General features: G+C 34.1%; 1 protein-coding gene across 1 annotated transcript; it reads left to right on the top strand.

Annotated features, from left to right (window-relative positions):
* The first annotated feature begins 1,579 nt into the window (after positions 1 to 1,579).
* Positions 1,580 to 16,475, top strand: LOC131844758 (membrane alanyl aminopeptidase-like). Its single transcript, XM_059193719.1, has 14 exons — positions 1,580 to 2,136; positions 2,944 to 3,114; positions 4,099 to 4,416; positions 4,801 to 4,984; positions 5,392 to 5,633; positions 6,009 to 6,201; positions 7,204 to 7,393; positions 8,164 to 8,261; positions 8,716 to 8,892; positions 10,369 to 10,556; positions 11,438 to 11,605; positions 13,035 to 13,181; positions 13,888 to 13,966; positions 16,161 to 16,475. The coding sequence occupies exons 1-14, from the start codon at positions 1,580 to 1,582 to the stop codon at positions 16,473 to 16,475; spliced, it is 3,027 nt and encodes a 1,008-aa protein (XP_059049702.1).
* Positions 16,476 to 17,595: the final 1,120 nt, after the last annotated feature.

The following is a 17,595-nucleotide window of genomic DNA, read 5'->3' as shown; positions in this document are numbered from 1 at the left end:
CATCATACTCATCCTATCATCCTCCACTGGTGTCCCGCTAGCGTAAACTGTTAGCGCAGACAGGTGCACTAATAAACGTTTAAAAAAAAGGATTTTATAAAAAAAAAGCAGACCCGCTAAAGTTCCTTGGCGTTTTTTTACATTTCTCCTGTTTTCCAAAATTTTTCATTGCAGCTCTATTCGTATTGGTCGTAGTATAATGTTATATAGCCTATCACACAAATATAATGTGGGTTTTTATTGTTAAATGAATTTTCTAAATTGCTTCAAAACCTAGGTTGGTTTTGAACCAATTTAGAAAATTCTTCTTTGTAAAATTAGGATTAGATAACTTATGAATTAAACCGCATTAGAAAAAAATCAATAACCCAATATTTCTTTTTTTTTCGGACTAATCTAATGCTGTAACTGCAGCTGGCCTTTACAGCTTCAACGGACGATAGGAAGCGAGTGCAGATGGGATTCCAAACCCGCAGAAGGACTTGTGGAGCAGATGAAACTCCCGTCTCACAGATACGACTTTAGAGCACCGCTAGGGGTTGGAACATCGGCTCAAGCCGTTGTAATTTCGACCCTCATTTGAATTGGACATATTTATCAATGTACATGAACCAATGAATACCAATGTACAACGCACGAAGAAAGGGACACAAGGGGACAGCTAATCTCAATATAAGACAGAACGAACGAAAAAAAAACTTTATTTTCTTTTCAACTTTATCTAAAGTTATAGAAGATCGCACGATATCACTATATCATCAATCGTTTTATTATCAGCAACGAATGTTTCAGAAAGTGATTAAAAGGAAAGTTCTGTGATACGTAGACTTAATAAATTTGGTTTCACCAATTAAATTGATAATAACACAAATACTTGAATAATGTATTATAATAAATAAAATAAGCATTTTTTTGGAAACTTAGTGATATCGTGTGATCATCTGTAAATAGGTGACCATTCTGATTTGGTGATATAGAAGTTCCTGTTACGGAACTCACATAAACATGTATCTTTCATTATTATTGTAGATATTAACAGTAAATTAAAATTCGCAATTACGTAGCACCATCCAGTCCAAGCTAAGGAGCGCTTGTATTGTATAGTCGTGTTGGATACTAAACAATTGATAGAAATAATTAAATAACATTTTATTTGAACCAGATCAATATAATATTTATGATTACAAATGTTTATATATATCGCATCGAATCTGTGACAATCGAATGTAAATCGCTAAACCAACTAGGCTGTCGATATTATTAATTTTTGTTACTTTTTAAGTATCTATAGACTTAATAGTAAAATGAATTAAATGTGTTATTACGTATAAAATATCTAAGATAAGATGTCCTTTATTGAAGTAATTACGATAGTAACTTGATATACTTATTATCTAATTTATATTAGATTACAAATATCTACTATTCAATTCATTTAGATTATACTAATCTAGTTGTCACAAAATCGGCGTAGGGCTACTTGTTTGCACAGTAAGTGTTTAAAACGTATAATGTTTTTGTTTAATTTCCATTGTTTATTTGATGTTTTTATTGGAAAATAAGTAAAATTTATTTTTAGATGGGGGCCATAAAGCTGTTGATATTAACTGCATTATGTTATACTACTTATGCAGTTCATTTTGAATTACCAACATCAAGAACTACAATTTTTGGTGATGAAATGTTAGAAGGAGAAATTTTTGAAGACCTGATCAATAGAAATACAATTACAGGTTTCAATATCAACCCTAGTGAATATCGGTTACCGAGAACAACGCGGCCAGTAGAATATGATCTTCTTCTACATGTTCATATGGAAAGATTAGCTTTTAACGGTACAGTAACCATTTACCTTCACGCTACACAACCGAATGTAAGTGAAATAATTATTCACACTGATGAATTATGGATTGAATCAGTTATTCTGAAAAAGGATAATGTCAGTATACCACAATCATTTGTCGAGGAGGAAGAATTAGATTTCCTTCGGGTACAGCTGACAAATGGCACGTTAGAATATAGTGACGAGGATATTATGTATGAACTTATTGTAAATTTCGGAGCGGAATTGCGACATGATATGACCGGATTATATAGAAGTTGGTTTCGAAACGAAAATTATACGGAACCAGTAAGGTAAGTTATTTATATATCGTTGTAATTGTATAAGGTCATATTTTCTGATGCTAAACTTACGACGGAAGATTTATTATTCTTTTGTTACGCCTCAGTCCGCCTCAGTCCTCAGTGGCCCATCGGTTTAGCACACCGTCTCACATGAATCGTCCTAAGTCCCATATTATTATTATTATATATATATTTTCGTGATTACAGTGCGTTATATATTAATTAATTCTATTCTACTATTTTTTTACTATTAAAATATTCGAGAAGAATAAAAAGTTAATTAAACTCCCCCAAATTTACGGTAGAGAAAACAAAAATTTGTTTTCAATTAACCGACTGCGTCGACTTCAAATGATGGTATAACAGCAAGGCAATGATGATTAGTTATTTACAATATTAGTATAGGATTTGTATTGACAGTAGTCCTCAAACTCGGTCAGACCTGATCTTAGGATATAGAAGTGCGGTGTCCAAAGATATATTATGAAAATAATTATAATACTGTATAATTTATTTATATATAGTAATTTAATTATTGTAAATATAAAGCTGTGGTTTGGTTGGCGTGTTTAGCACGGGAGGGAGTGAGATTAACGAAAGATTTAATATGAATTGACGAAGTATGTAAAATACATAATAAAATAACAAATAAAAATTACATAAAACGAACTTTTCAGATCAATAATTAGCAAGCGAATAATTGATGTTTTAAAAGTATACTTCTCAGTAAATGATTGTATTATATGGCTGTTGTGAATATAAGGAGGTTTTTAGCCTACAAAGCATTCAAATTACTAATGTGTATTTTAATTGTAGTTATGTAGCAACAACACACTTTCAAGCTACAGCAGCTAGAAGGGCATTTCCCTGTTATGACGAACCAGGTTTCAAAGCGAAATTCAACATAGTTATTCGAAGACCTTCCTCATACCGCAGTTGGACTTGTACCAAACAATCGTCTACAAGGGAACCCTCAATCCCAATAGCGTAAGTACATAAATAACTAATCCGTTAAAAATCGCTCTGTGAAGGTGTTTTCTAAGTATATCATGAATAAAAAAAAGTATTTATGACAATTTTTGTAGTACCCACAACACAAGATGTATTTTGCTTATAACTAAACGGTGTTGTGTTAATTGTCCTGGGTTGTAATTATTATGATCCACATAATATTAGACGGCCTTCGTGGTCTAGCGGTTTGGCATACCGACTTACCTCCTATAGTCGTTGGATCGATTCCTCGCACGGTTCAAACATTTGTATGTATTGGTCTGATTGTTATCAGTGTATATTATGTATGTGTTCCGTATTCCGAACCTCCTTAGTGTAAGCAGGTTGTATCACCGGCTTGGTAACTGGAGCAAAGGTCGCTCGTTAACACTGGCCACATATAAAAACATGTGGCCACTTAAATTTCGAAAAAAGAATAATATAAACAATTGAAAATAAGAACTGGAGAATTAAAAGGACGCTCCGTATTTTTATCGATATAAAACAAGATAATTAATGATTTATTTAACACAATATAATTGTTTTTGTTGAAAATATAAACTCTAGAGTGCGTGGCCACTAAACAGTACTACACATCGGGACGTTCCTGAGCAAAGGTGAGTAAGTTTGGTGTTACATTGCTTACTTTGGGGTGTTCGGAGTGTGGAAGACGTTCTTCCAGGTCGAAATCGTATTTTAACTTCCTTTTCCATTAATTATTTTCTTTTCAATAAATACAGTCCACTCTCTCTTTTGCATTTACACAAAAATGTATAATAATTAAGTGTTAGTATTAGTTATCAATAACTATAACACAAGTTCTGCTTCGCTTGTAACTAGATGGTGCTGTAAATTGTTCTGGACTATTATTAATATTATTGATAAATAGTATTTAACTTTTCATAAGAATTCGTCATATAATTTAAATTCATCTTACGTATTTTTTCTAATTATGATATTGACTGGTTGATGTCGTTTCAGTAATTATGAGGAAGATGTTTTTGCGGTAACCCCAGTTATGTCCACTTATTTATTGGCCTTTACTATTGCTGAATATAATTCAACTGAAGTATATGACGATGACGGTCGTCTTTTGTATGAAGTAATTGCAAGACCCGCGGCTATACGCGACAATCAGCAGCAATACGCACTTGATTTTGGACAGAAACTTTTAAGGAGAATGAGTGATCATGTTGGCATAGATTTCTATGATATTGATAAGAATCTAAAAATGACGCAAGCATCTATATCCGATTTTGCAGCTGGTGCTATGGAGAACTGGGGATTATTGATATACAGGTTTTGTTTATTTATTTTTCCTTTAACATATGGCATGGTTAGCTATATTATATCTGTACGTTCGTTAACTTTAACTTTATCGAATAAACAGCTCAACGGGTTGTAGTAAAAATTAATAGGTTGTATGACGAGGGCGAAAGTAGCTATTTTATCTAAAAAATAGACCAAATTTGCGATTAAGAACTGGTTCAGAAATATTTTAATTCTAATAATGCTGATTGTGATGATAACGCTTTGATAAATAATACAGTTTTAGATATTGAGTGTTAAATTTTATTGTTTCAAATTAAGATGATTTCAATAATGTGGAGTGGCTGCTTTCCTGCAAATATGTAGTTCTTGTGCATTTTAATAGTTACGAATTATATACATTTTCATTTACAGGGAAGCGTATCTTATGTACAATGCAAATCATACTAACAGTAATTATAAACAGCTTATTGCCTACATTATGTCCCACGAGATTGCTCACATGTGGTTCGGAAATCTGGTAACTTGCGATTGGTGGAATGACTTATGGCTTAATGAAGGCTTTGCTAGATATTATCAATATTTTCTCACAGATTGGGTTTGTATTATTTGTAACAAGAATATTTTTCGTGGCGTAAGGTTGCTCAACTTTTTTAACAGATGAATCAATTAGACAAATTAGAAATTTATAACAACAAAATTGTAGATACTTTGTGCAATAAACAAATATAAACAATTGTTGTGACTACACTAATGAAACAAAACTATTCAATAAAATAAGCATCTTATAGTAAAGTAACAAATGCATCTGATAATAATGAAATAAAACTGAAAATGAAATTAAATAAAAAAATTTATTTTATATTTTTGTAAATTTCTAAAATGGATGAGCTATTTAAAGTTAATTTGTGGGCCACAGGATTACCCGCGGACACTAAGTTGAGTAATCTTAAATAAATATTGCTTGAAATTGAAGAGTTTCAGTACACTGGTAATACATTTTAGGAAGACCATGAATTGGGTTTCGATCAACGTTTCATAAATGAACAAGTACACGCAACTTTGCTTGCTGATTCTGTTGAATCTGCACATCCTCTCACCGCCTCTGGTATTGGAAGTCCAACTCAAGCTCGAAGCATGTTTACAACTATCACTTACGGTAAAGGAGCAACTATTATCAGAATGACTGAGCATCTTCTGGGATTTGATGTTCATACCCAAGGTCTGAAATATTACTTGGACAGCAGGTTGGTGATATAATTTATGTCATTGTAATGGTTTTAAATACAACTATGTACTTACAGTAACTTTGTTAAACATTTTTAACATTAATTATTATTTATGTAATTATGTAGGGAGTATATTGATATTTACTTTGATATCATGATATTTTCCTACATAAGGAATAACTGGTGTAGTGAATTGTAAAAACACTTGACATGTTCCAATTTTGCTATGTATTTAAATCAAACGTGATAGGGTGCAGGCCTATAGCCATTGAGGTCCTGTGCTATATTATACTGATCTAAATTAACATTAAACATATGTATAAGAATTAGAAGTCTAAGCAACGATTTCTTGCTCGTTCTTCTTATGATGAGATAACTTTCTTAAATTTTTAGACAATTCAATACAGTATTGCCAATTCATCTTTCTGAAGCTCTCCAAAGAGCTGCAGTGGAAGCTGGAGCAATAGTAGAGTATGGGCCCGATTTCTCTGTTATTGAGTATTACAAAACATGGTCCACACAAGGTGGTCATCCTGTACTTAACGTCCAAGTTAACCATCAGACTGGTCAAATGATAGTTGTTCAGGTACTGATATTCTTATTGATCGTAATAAGTAAATTGAGTTTATTTTTAATTGGCGACCCGCCCCGGCTTTGCACGGGTGCATGGCTGGTATTAAATATGTACCTAATACATAATGTCCTTATAGACAACATTTACAGCTTTTTTGTCATTAGATAGTAGAAACACGTTTTGTTTAGCGGCGGCTGGGCCGGTACCGCCACACCGCTATTGCCCTGCATTTTGAATCTGTAATGTCTTTGTAAATATTCATTTAAGTCAGATTATAGACGGCCATATTGATCTATATTAAATGGACAATGCAGCTATGCCATTAGCACACCGCTTTACGTCCGATGATCGCCGGTTCCCATGGCACAGACATTCATGAGTATGACTGTTTGTATCTAGGTATTTTCTATGTATAATATATATGTATGTATTTACGAAAAAAAAATCTATGTATTCGTATCAGTTATCGAGTACCCATAACACAAGTTTTTACTAGCTTAACTTGGGTCTAGATGGCGCTATGTGTATTGTCCAGAGATTAACAAAAATATATAATTTGTTTGTAATGCAATGTTAAGTAGGGTTGTTAGTAATGTGTAAACGTAAAAAATTCTTCTTTCTATATTTTTGGTCTCATAGCGCGTAATATTTTCATCTATGTAGTATAAACTAAACATCATAAATGTTGAAATTGTACTTCATAAAAGGAACTTTCCCCTAGCCATTGTTTATTGAATTTCATACGCTCAGATCCATCCAATTTATTTTATACTATCTGTGCCCGCGGTTTCAGCTGCGTGAAATTTATAGCCTATATGTTATTCTGATGTATTTATAATCTATATTACTTTATGGTTTCATCAAAATCCATTCGGTACTTTTTGCGGTACTTTTTTACTCACAAACAATATTAATAAGATTATTTTTTTTATTATTAGAACGGTTGCATATATATTGCCATTAAATTTTTCTTTACAATTTATATGTTTTAAAAGTATAAAAATGTTCTTTTAGCGTCGTTTCAATATCAACGTCGGTTATGGAACAGCATCAACGAACTGGATTATACCAATCACATTTGCTACTGCTGATGATCCAGATTTCAATAACACGAAGCCTACTCATATTATCACAGATAGTATTACTGTCATTGATCGCGGATCGATAGGCGATCAATGGGTTATCTTTAATAAACAACAAACAGGTAAAACATATTGTACTCGATTTTTCACTATTCCTCTATTAAATGTTTAAAGGTGCTAGGATTATAGAAATAACTGAGACGTGTGGGCAAATAGTTAGTATATATCTATTGAGAGTTGTCAACCGATATTATAAACAGTTTATTTCTTAGTCGGTTAACGTTTAGGATATAATGGCAGTTGAGTACCATTTTTATTTTTATAACACAGGGGACAAACGTTTCTTTGTCAATTGACTTGTTAGACATTAAGTTAGCAATGGTAATTTACATTTTAGGCACCTTAGTCATAACTCGAAGAGATCGATATATTTATTTCGTATTGAGTCAATAAAGTAAAGAGTTTGATTCAATTCGATTGTAATTTTTTGTTCCCCAATTTTTGCAAATTTTTAATTAATATCTATTTTTTAATCGAAACGATGTAGTGAAGAATCAATTTTTATTATGTATATATATAAAACAAAAATATAACTGATCGCTGCCTGTACGTGAAAGTTACGAGTATATGACAAAAATAATATTGGGCTAATTTATCAACCTAATAAAAAAGATAACAATAATTCTTAGAATTTTTGTTCGTTTGTGAGCGCTAATCTCAGAAACTGCTTTAACGATTTTAGTGTTCCTTCACTGATGTATTCTGGTAAGATTTACTTCAAATTTTGTATTAATTTTATTCCAATCGGTTTAAATGTAAGTAAAATTCCTAAATATTCTTATATAAATCTTTATATCGAATTATTTACTATTATGCATTTGTTTTCTTTTAGGATACTATCGCGTAAATTACGACAACTACACATGGGATCTCATTGCTATAGCTTTGAAGACAAACAGGACTATTATTCATGAGTACAATAGGGCACAAGTAAGTAAAAAATATAGAAAAAAATCTGCATCTTTAAATAGATATACAGATAGAGAAAAAACATTATTTTACCCAATTTATACAATATTTACAAAACTCCTGTCGGGGCCAGTCTGCAGTCATGCAAATTCGCTCTTAGTATACATAAGTAGATATGCTATTCAGAAAGTATTTTAATGCACACAAATACGGATAATGTAGTCTAAAAATTATCTGATCTCATTAGATGCACAGAATTGTATCTAATCTAAACTAATCTCTGACGTCATTTTAATAATAATTTTTACAAGTTGTATATATCTATATACACCAGAACTAATACCTTAGACTTGTGATCCACAAAACTGAATTTTAAAGCTGTTACTATCAACCAATTAGATAACAGCTTTATTTTTCGACTGGGATTTTCCATACACCAGGTGTGACGGCATATAAATTTTTATCTCCTTTTTAGATTGTCAATGATGTCTTCCAATTTGCGCGTTCAGGATTAATGGAATATAAAAGAGCACTAAATATTCTTTCTTTCCTTGAAAACGAAACAGAATACACGCCGTGGGTGACAGCAATGACTGCTTTCACTTGGTTAAGAAATAGATTCGCGAGTACACCATATTTGGCAGACCTTGAGGTAAAACTTGATTTTATATAACTTATCTTAGCTTGTTGTGGAATGGATCTGTATGTATTGAAAATGATATTGTGTATTGAATTGATTAATAGCGAAATAACACATACGTTGAGTATTTGTCAAGAAACTTGTTGTATTGCGGTGTGGAGTTGTGGAGAGTGAATACAGGTATGTAATATTATCTTATCTATGGTACAGATGAAGAGGTCACGACCTACAGTATTAGTATATTTTCTTTTATATTATATATATTAAATAGGAAAGAATGTCAAGGTTTTGTAGTTTGCTAAATGATTTCGAACTTGTTCGACGTCAAAAATATTTTGGGTTAATTTGAATTTATGACTCTACATTGAGGTAAATAATGATAACAAACTTTATTAATCCAGGATACGGCGGTGGGTTCCTCTTTTAATAATATTTAAAGTTTGAACCCATGTGTTTTGTAATAGTTTCCACAAGTAGATAGTCAACAATTTACAGATTCAATATGAAATTAACAGTATATCAACTAAATCTGTAAAAGTACTATATTGAAAATTAGATATTGCGGCCGAGTTCATTCTTCGGTTTATTTATTTTATTCGGACTACTCTAATGCTGTTGGCCGCAACTGGCCTTTTCAGCTTCATCGGACGATATGGAGCGAGTGCAGATGGCACTCCAAACCCGCTGGAGCACTTGTGGAGTGGAGAGGTCAACTCCCGCCTGACGGAGTGCTATGACTGACTGATATGACTTTAGTTTGGGGGCACCGCTATGAGTTTGAACCTCGGTTCAGGCCGTAATTTCGTTTGCCGTCGTAATTTCGATCCCCATATGAATTGGACGGGGTATCGATCAGAGGGGCCATTCTTCGGTGCGTGTAGCTTCTGTTATTTAGCACTTTTGAGTAGGGCAGCGCCAGCGGATGTAACATGCGGGATGAATGTACATTTCTAGTCGTCTTTTTACACCATTAGTATATAACACAGTTAGGGGCCTTCCATTCTTCACTTAATGTTTTTTAACATTTTAATAATAAAAATAAAATTTATAAAGGGAGCTTTATAAATTTTATCTTTATTGCCATTTATAAAGTACTAGCTACTCGCCTCGGCTTCACGCGGGTACATTTATTATATATATAAACCATCCTCTTGAATAACTCTGTCTATTAAAAAAACGCTTCTAAATCCGTTGCGTAGTTTTAAAGATTTAAGCATACATAGGGACAGACAGCGACAGAAACAGCGACTTTGTTTTATACTACTTAACAAAAAATCAAGGTCACACTACAGACTGCATTTCGGTTTAGAAATCGCGCGTGTGTCGAAAAAATAAATGTACGTGATATCTTAACAAAATTATATGATATCTTATGGGATATCATATGATATCTTAAAGGTAGGGGGAGGCCTTTCGAGCCCCACGAGAATAATGGATGGCCCCTAGTTATTTAAAATTTTATCGTTATTTCGTAAATTATTGTTACAGAGACTTATCATTGATTGGTCTAGAAACATAATGGCTGATCTCACTTACGATCCTCAAGATGGAGAATCCTTCATGAGATCGTATTTAAGGTCTCAATTAGCTCCAATCATGTGTGCCATGAATGTCACCGAGTGCCAAGAAGCCGCTATAGGAGAATTCAATCTCCTAAGGAATAATGAAACTTATGAGTACGTTATAAAAAAATATATAATGAGTTTTAGGGTCCACTTTGTACATAGTCATAGTCGTCTCTGTCCATTTCAGACGAATTTATTAATGATAACAGTTCAGTCGCTTATGAATGACACGTTTTTTATTAATATTTCTTTCCCTACCGTCCAGTTACGTCAATTAATTGCATAGTACTGGCAAGAAATTCGAGTGAATTTATTTTTATTTTAGTCCTCCATTTTGTTAACGCGTTATGACATCATATATAGTTTTGCTCATATATAAATGTAGGTGACGGTCCAACATCAGGTGAGACGGAAGTGTTTTGCCTATTAAAAAAACACAAAACAAAAAACTACCTCTGTGCTACTGGAGTGGTGTTTTCTTTTTTCCTATGGTTGATAATGGTATGGTACACTTGCCTGCGCTTACGGTTTACGCTGGCGGGCCACCAGTGCATGATAAGATGAGCATGAGGTCAGGTCAGTTAGCCCATGGCAAATTCACCAGAAATTTAATATGATGATTTCCATGGAAAACCGCATGGAGGTCACCTGATATGGTATATTGCTAGCAATGATTAACCTACATTACCATACCCTTCCCCCTGGATTGGTGGTATAGGATCGTTTTGTAGCTTAAATAGTATGCAAATAGGTTTTATCGAGAGACAGCATGGGATTTTTCAAGAAGGGTATATTAAGGTTTCTTAAGGGTCGACAACACGCATGTGACACCCCTAGTGTCTCAGGCGTCCATAGGCTACGATAACTGCTTACCATCAGATGGGCAATATACTTGTTTGCCACCTACGTGGTATAAAAAAAAATACTAGATGGCGCCGAGTGAATTGTGTGGTTTATATATTCATTGTATCTAATATTCTAATGGTCAATAGGGTTCCCGTCGACAGTCGCAACTGGGTATACTGTAATGCATTGCGTAAAGGTTCAGAGGATGATTTTGAATACCTATGGCAGAGATATAAGAGCCATCATGTATATAACGAGAAGATATTACTTCTCTCAGTCCTTGGTTGCACTCCGCATAGAAATTCACTATACACGTAAGTTTTTAATATTATTAACAATATTATATTTATGTATTAATATATAAATGTATTGTAAAGTATTATTATTTAGTACTTAGTATTGCTATGCCTTTCTTATTTCTCTCGTCCATTCTTGCGCCATCTACCACTTTCTGTTTTCTCTCCTCTACCCAAAGGTTGTCTGGAAGAGATTGCTTACGCGATAAGACCGCCTTTTGTACCTTATTACTTCTGTTCATGTTCTTTGTTGTGGTGTGACGAGGATAGACAAGATAAAGAATGAATACATCAGAGGAAGTATGAAAGTGGCACTGATGTCAGAGAAGTTAAAGAGTAATCGTCTATCGTGGTATGGGCATGTAATGCGTAGGAATGAAGATCATATCCTAAGGACGGTGTTACATATGAATGTGGATGGTTATAAGGGTAGAGGAAGACCGAAAAAGAGATGGATGGACTGTGTGAAAGATGATATGGTGAGAAAGGGAATAAATAACGGAATGACTGCGAACAGAGATGAATGGAAGAGAAAAACATATTACGCCGACCCCAAATAAATGGGATAAGGAAGAAGCAGATGATGATGATGTTCTTTGTAATATACTTCTGGTACAATAAAGAGTAAATAAATAAATAAATATATTTTTTATCTTTCTACCAATTCAGTCTTATGATCAACATAATCTTCATTATCGTAATCATCGTTTATTCATTCGATCGAGCTCTTGTTACTTTGCACCATGTTGCATCAATTTCTTTAGTTGTTGACACGACACGACTCAAACTTTTTCCTTGATCTGCTTAATATAACTGTATCTTGGTCTTCCTCTTCCCCTCTTTCCTTCTACTTTTTCCTTCGCTAATATAATTTATAAATACGTCGTGTCGTGCCGTCGTTCAAGTGCCCCAACATTTTTATGCATTACAAATCTTTGAATGTTCTATACTATAACACGCATGTATTATACAAATAAACCTTCCTCTTCAATTACTTTATCTACTGCTGAAAGCAGCATTAAAATCCGTTTTGTAATTTGAAAGATATAAACGATCAGATAGATATGACTGAGCGGTGCAAACTTTATCTATACTAATAATACAAATGAGAAAAATTTGTTTGTTTGCCTGTAGATTTGTTACCGTTTCACATCAAAACGCCTAAGGGACTTTAATAAAATTAATGTGAAAGTAGTTTGTATCTGATGGTAACTAGTGTAAGAGGGGGAGAGGAAGACCAAGGTACAGCTACATCAAACAAATTAAGGAGAAAATGGGAGTTGTGACGTATCAAGAATTTAAGAGCATATAAATGGGATAAGGAAGAAGCAGATGATGATGGAAGATCGCGGAAAGTGGCAAGAGCTCTACCGACAAAAGCGTAGTTCTTACATTATGAATGAATGAATGAGTAACTAGTGTAATATAGATTTGAATTTAATTTCAGTTACATGGATGCAATTGTCACTGAAAACTATTTAATTCGTCGACAAGATTATACCACAGCATTCAATTCAGCTGTAAGTGGAAATGAAGTGAATACACAAATAGCATTTCAATATATCAAGGACAATTTGACTTTAGTTGATAATGCGTAAGTTTCAGACATTATTTTAAATTATTCGTTTTTGCGACAGACTCGACATTGGCTTTGCTGCAAGACATTGCATCTCTGTGCATTTTCTACCGCATATATCACGGAAAATTCTTAGGAATTGTTCGGATTAATATCAGCTGCTGAAGCAAGCCTTCTGCCGCTTCTGCTAGAGAGAGAATAAAGTGACTACTAACATATGCTATTGCAAAAGAAAATAGTCTAATCAATGTTCGTAACCTGTCCCCACAAGCAACACCTGTTCACGAGTATGACGGATAATCGATTTACACCAGATCGTGAGTCCAAACTTGGTTAACGTTAAGGCTGGCCGTACCTCGTTGGATTCAATAATGAGCGAGAAAGTTGCGTTCACCACGGCGTCGATCTTTGATAAAGCGTCATCTAGGACGGCTGTTAGTCGTTGCTATTAATTATATTTGATGGCCTCAGTGGTCAGCGGTTTAGTACACCGCTTTACTTCAGATGGTCACGGGTTCGATTCCTCGCACGGTACAAACATTTGTATTCATGAGTATAATTGTTCATATCAATCTGGGTGTTTTCTATGTATATCGTGTAGGTATTTACAAAAAATGAATCTATAAATTTAGTATCACAAGTTCTGCTTTGCTTGGAACTTAATGGCGCTTTGTGAGTCGTTCTGAAATATAATTATTAGATGTGTAAAATATTTTTTGTTCAGGTTTGTAGTGAGGTCAACTTTAGCAACCCCGCTCTCATATGTGTCAGCCAGATTAAGAAGCGAAGAAGAAATAAACGAAGTAAGTGCACCCTTTTTAAACACATCCAAATAACAGTATAGAAGAATCATTACATAGTATAAAATAAAGTCGCTGTCGCTGTCTGTCCCTATGTATGCTTAAATCTTTAGTTTTGAAGATTTAAGCATATACGCAACGGATTTTGAAGCTGTTTTTTTAATAGACAGAGTGATTCTAGAGGAAGGTTTATACATATATTATACATGTACATCCGTGCGAAGCCGGGCCGAATAGCTAGTACTACATAAAATTTAGTTACCAATTATTAACTTTATACCATAGTTTTTTTAATAGATAGAGTTATTCTAGAGAAATATATATATATAATACATGTACACCCGTGTATTGCCGGGGCGAGTAGCTACTGTCATATAAAGTATTCTAAATGGGTACAATAGCACTTTGGTGAGATATAGTACAGTAAAATTGCAATATATGGTGGTATAACAACTTTTTTTATTGATTTTCCTCTGGAGAAAATGTATTAACCATTTGGAAAGTTAATATATTTTCTTCAGAGGAAAATCCGTGACCATTTATGTAGGTCTAATTTTGAGAATGAATTCCTTGTAGGTGGCCATTGATGTGAAAGATTTAATTCGTATGACCGTCGGTCACTGACTTTCCATCAGGTGGACTTTAAGAGTGTTGCCATTTCAATAATATGAAAAAAATGCATTAATGTAAAAAGAACCTTAATTCTGTAGTCTCTTGAGTAAATAATGGAATAAATACTACTTTATGAAGATCAGCTTACTCATCCAATTTTTACGATATTTCGTACAAATTGACTAACCTTAGAGAGGAAGGATTTGATATTTGTACGTTTATTTGTAGAAGGTAAACTAAAAAACTATTTAATCGACTTTTTATTTAAATTAACTATCTTTAGCTCCATCATCAGCGAATAAAATAGGGACTACTCGCATGGACAAGATGTCCATGTAGAGTAGAGTAGCGCCGCGGTATAAAGCCTACCGTAAAATATACATTTATCATAGATTGCATAGTTATTTAATATGTCTCGGTCTATCTATCTATCTAGCAGTTACTTTAATTTTTACTTCCGATGGTTGTGGGTTTGATTTCAGGCACGGTACAAACATTTTTATTCATGAGTGTAATTGTTTGTATCTGTCTGGGTGTTTTCTATTTCTATTATGCATGTATTTACAAAAAAAAGTAGCTGTGTTTTTATATTAGACGTCTTGTATATATGTGTATATTTAGAAGCTTAGAGAGCTTAGAGCTTATAATATGGGTATATTATAAGCTCTAAGCTCTCTAAGCTTTAAGTTAGCGCTGCTAATTGATCTGAGATATAATAATATTACAATATACCTGGATAATTTACACAGCTCTATCTAGTCGCAAACTAAGCAGAGCTTGTGTTATCGATATTACACAACAGTTATAAATACTTAGATGGTTTTTTTTATAAATACATACACAATATACATAGCAAACATCCAGATCGATACAAACAACCATATTCATGAAAACAAATGTTTGTAATGCTATTCCCTAGATAAAATTGGGCGTTATACATAAACTGTATGAGACTAGCTGTTATCCGCAAATTGGTCTGCTTTTTAGAAATTGACCCGCAGCTATCGGAAGTAAAGCAGTGTGCTACACTATCAGTATACCGATGCTGTCAATTATTATTATTAAGAATTCTTCGCAAATCTAATCACTTCTCTCCATTCAAAGGTTGGCTGGAAGAGATCGCTTTTTAGCGATAAGGCCGCCCGTTGTTACCTTTGTCTTGTTTATTATTGTGTTTTTTTTTAACATTTTATACATAATTTATACATATAAATAAAATTGGAGTGTATGTTTGTAATATTGAAATAACCGTTTTTTACTACATGCATATGAATATAAATACGGTACATACAACAACTTATTTTTTTTTTACAATTTTTGTCTGTCTGTCTGTTTGTTCCGGTTAATCTCTGTACCGATTGTGACGGGAGTTTTATTGGCAGGTAACTGATGTAAGAAGGAGGAAATTAGGCTATTATATTGTATATATTTATTTTAGCAAAATTCTTTTATTTTAGAAACATAGAGTTAAATTCCACGCGGACGACTTCGCGGGTACAGCTATGTTATTGTATTTTCTGTGAGAGGAACAATAAAGAGTTTCATTCTTTCAATCATTCTTTCATTCATTCATTTTATTTCGCAGTTTGAGCAATGGGCGAGAGACAATCGCGTGGCTTTGGGTGTTCATTACAATGAAATAATGAGTGGTGCAACATCTGCCCGTAATAGTCTGAACTGGGTCCTAGCAGCGCAAGACGACGTCCTAGACTACCTTATAAATAAAGGCGATGACATAACAACCACTACTGCAGCTAGTACTACAACATCGACTGTTTCAACAGTAACTGCAGATATCGTCGTAGCACCGCCTACACCAGAGCTGCCCGACTCTGCTGTCACCACAGCGTTATCACTAGTGTTATTAACATTGTCGTTTTGTGTTAACGTTATGTTTTGATTTTCTTCTTAAATATTAGGTCCTTACATATGAAATTGGCCTTTTGTCGTACTGGCCACTTTGATCTCAAATATCTCCTCTTTGGTTATGAATCCCAATTTCAAATTTATACAGCACATACATTTGTATGAGCATATGTTTTTCGAAAACCGTAATATGTTTTTTCCATCTTTGGTTTTTTCTTTGCGTCACTCACAAAATGGAAACCTTAAAATATCGCGTTATTTATGAGTACGAGTTCCGCCGTGACACCAATGCTGCAGAATATATTATATTTTGAAAAACTCGACTTTAGGTTACTCCTCTACAACACCAATTTCATATATTTATATGACCTAAAATATGTAATTATACCTTCACTATAGAAACCCCAAAAGCGGTAGTTAGAAATGTTGTTAACGGAGTTGTTGTAAACTCAACATTTGAGATGACCATATGTCATTTTGTATATTTGAATCAAATGTGGCAAAGTCCAAACCTACTGCCAGAGATGTCTCTAGAAATAATAATAATACCTGTCGCATTACTAGAAAATTTCTGACTTTCACAATAAAAACTACATATGTCATTACATAGCGCAACCTCTCCCATACTTGGCCAAGGCCGCCCCGACCACATTTTTACACACATAGTCGACACCGTCCTCGCCGGCGAAGACATCGACCCCAAAAACACCATATCACGCAATCAACCGGGCGCCTACGCGCGCTTTGCGCTCCACACCTGGTCGCCCCTCTGATCGATACCCGTCCAATTCAAACGGGGATAGATATTACGACGGCCTGAGCCGCGGTTCGATCCCCTAGCGGTGCCCTCAGACTAAAGTGGTATCCGTCAGGCGGGAGTTGGTCTTCAGCCGCTCCATAAGTTCTTCCGCGGGTTTGGAGTGCCATCTGTACTCTCTCCTCTGTACTCTCTCTCTATACTGTACTCGGCCCCTATCGTCCGGTGAAGCTGTAAAGGCCAGCAGCGGCCAACAGTATTAGAGTAGTCCGAAAAAAAAAAACTTGGCCAAGGCCTGTGTGGGTGCGTATCACCTTCTTTTAAATCGGATAAAAGAAAAAAAAAAAAATACTGAATGTGACTCCCACTTAGCATTTATACTGTAGTATTATCAGGA

Source organism: Achroia grisella, unplaced genomic scaffold, assembly GCF_030625045.1.
Source record: "Achroia grisella isolate CSIRO2021 unplaced genomic scaffold, CSIRO_AGI_Agris_v1 utg413, whole genome shotgun sequence".
NCBI classification, from domain to species: domain Eukaryota; kingdom Metazoa; phylum Arthropoda; class Insecta; order Lepidoptera; family Pyralidae; genus Achroia; species Achroia grisella.
This window is presented reverse-complemented; position numbering and strand designations above follow the sequence as displayed.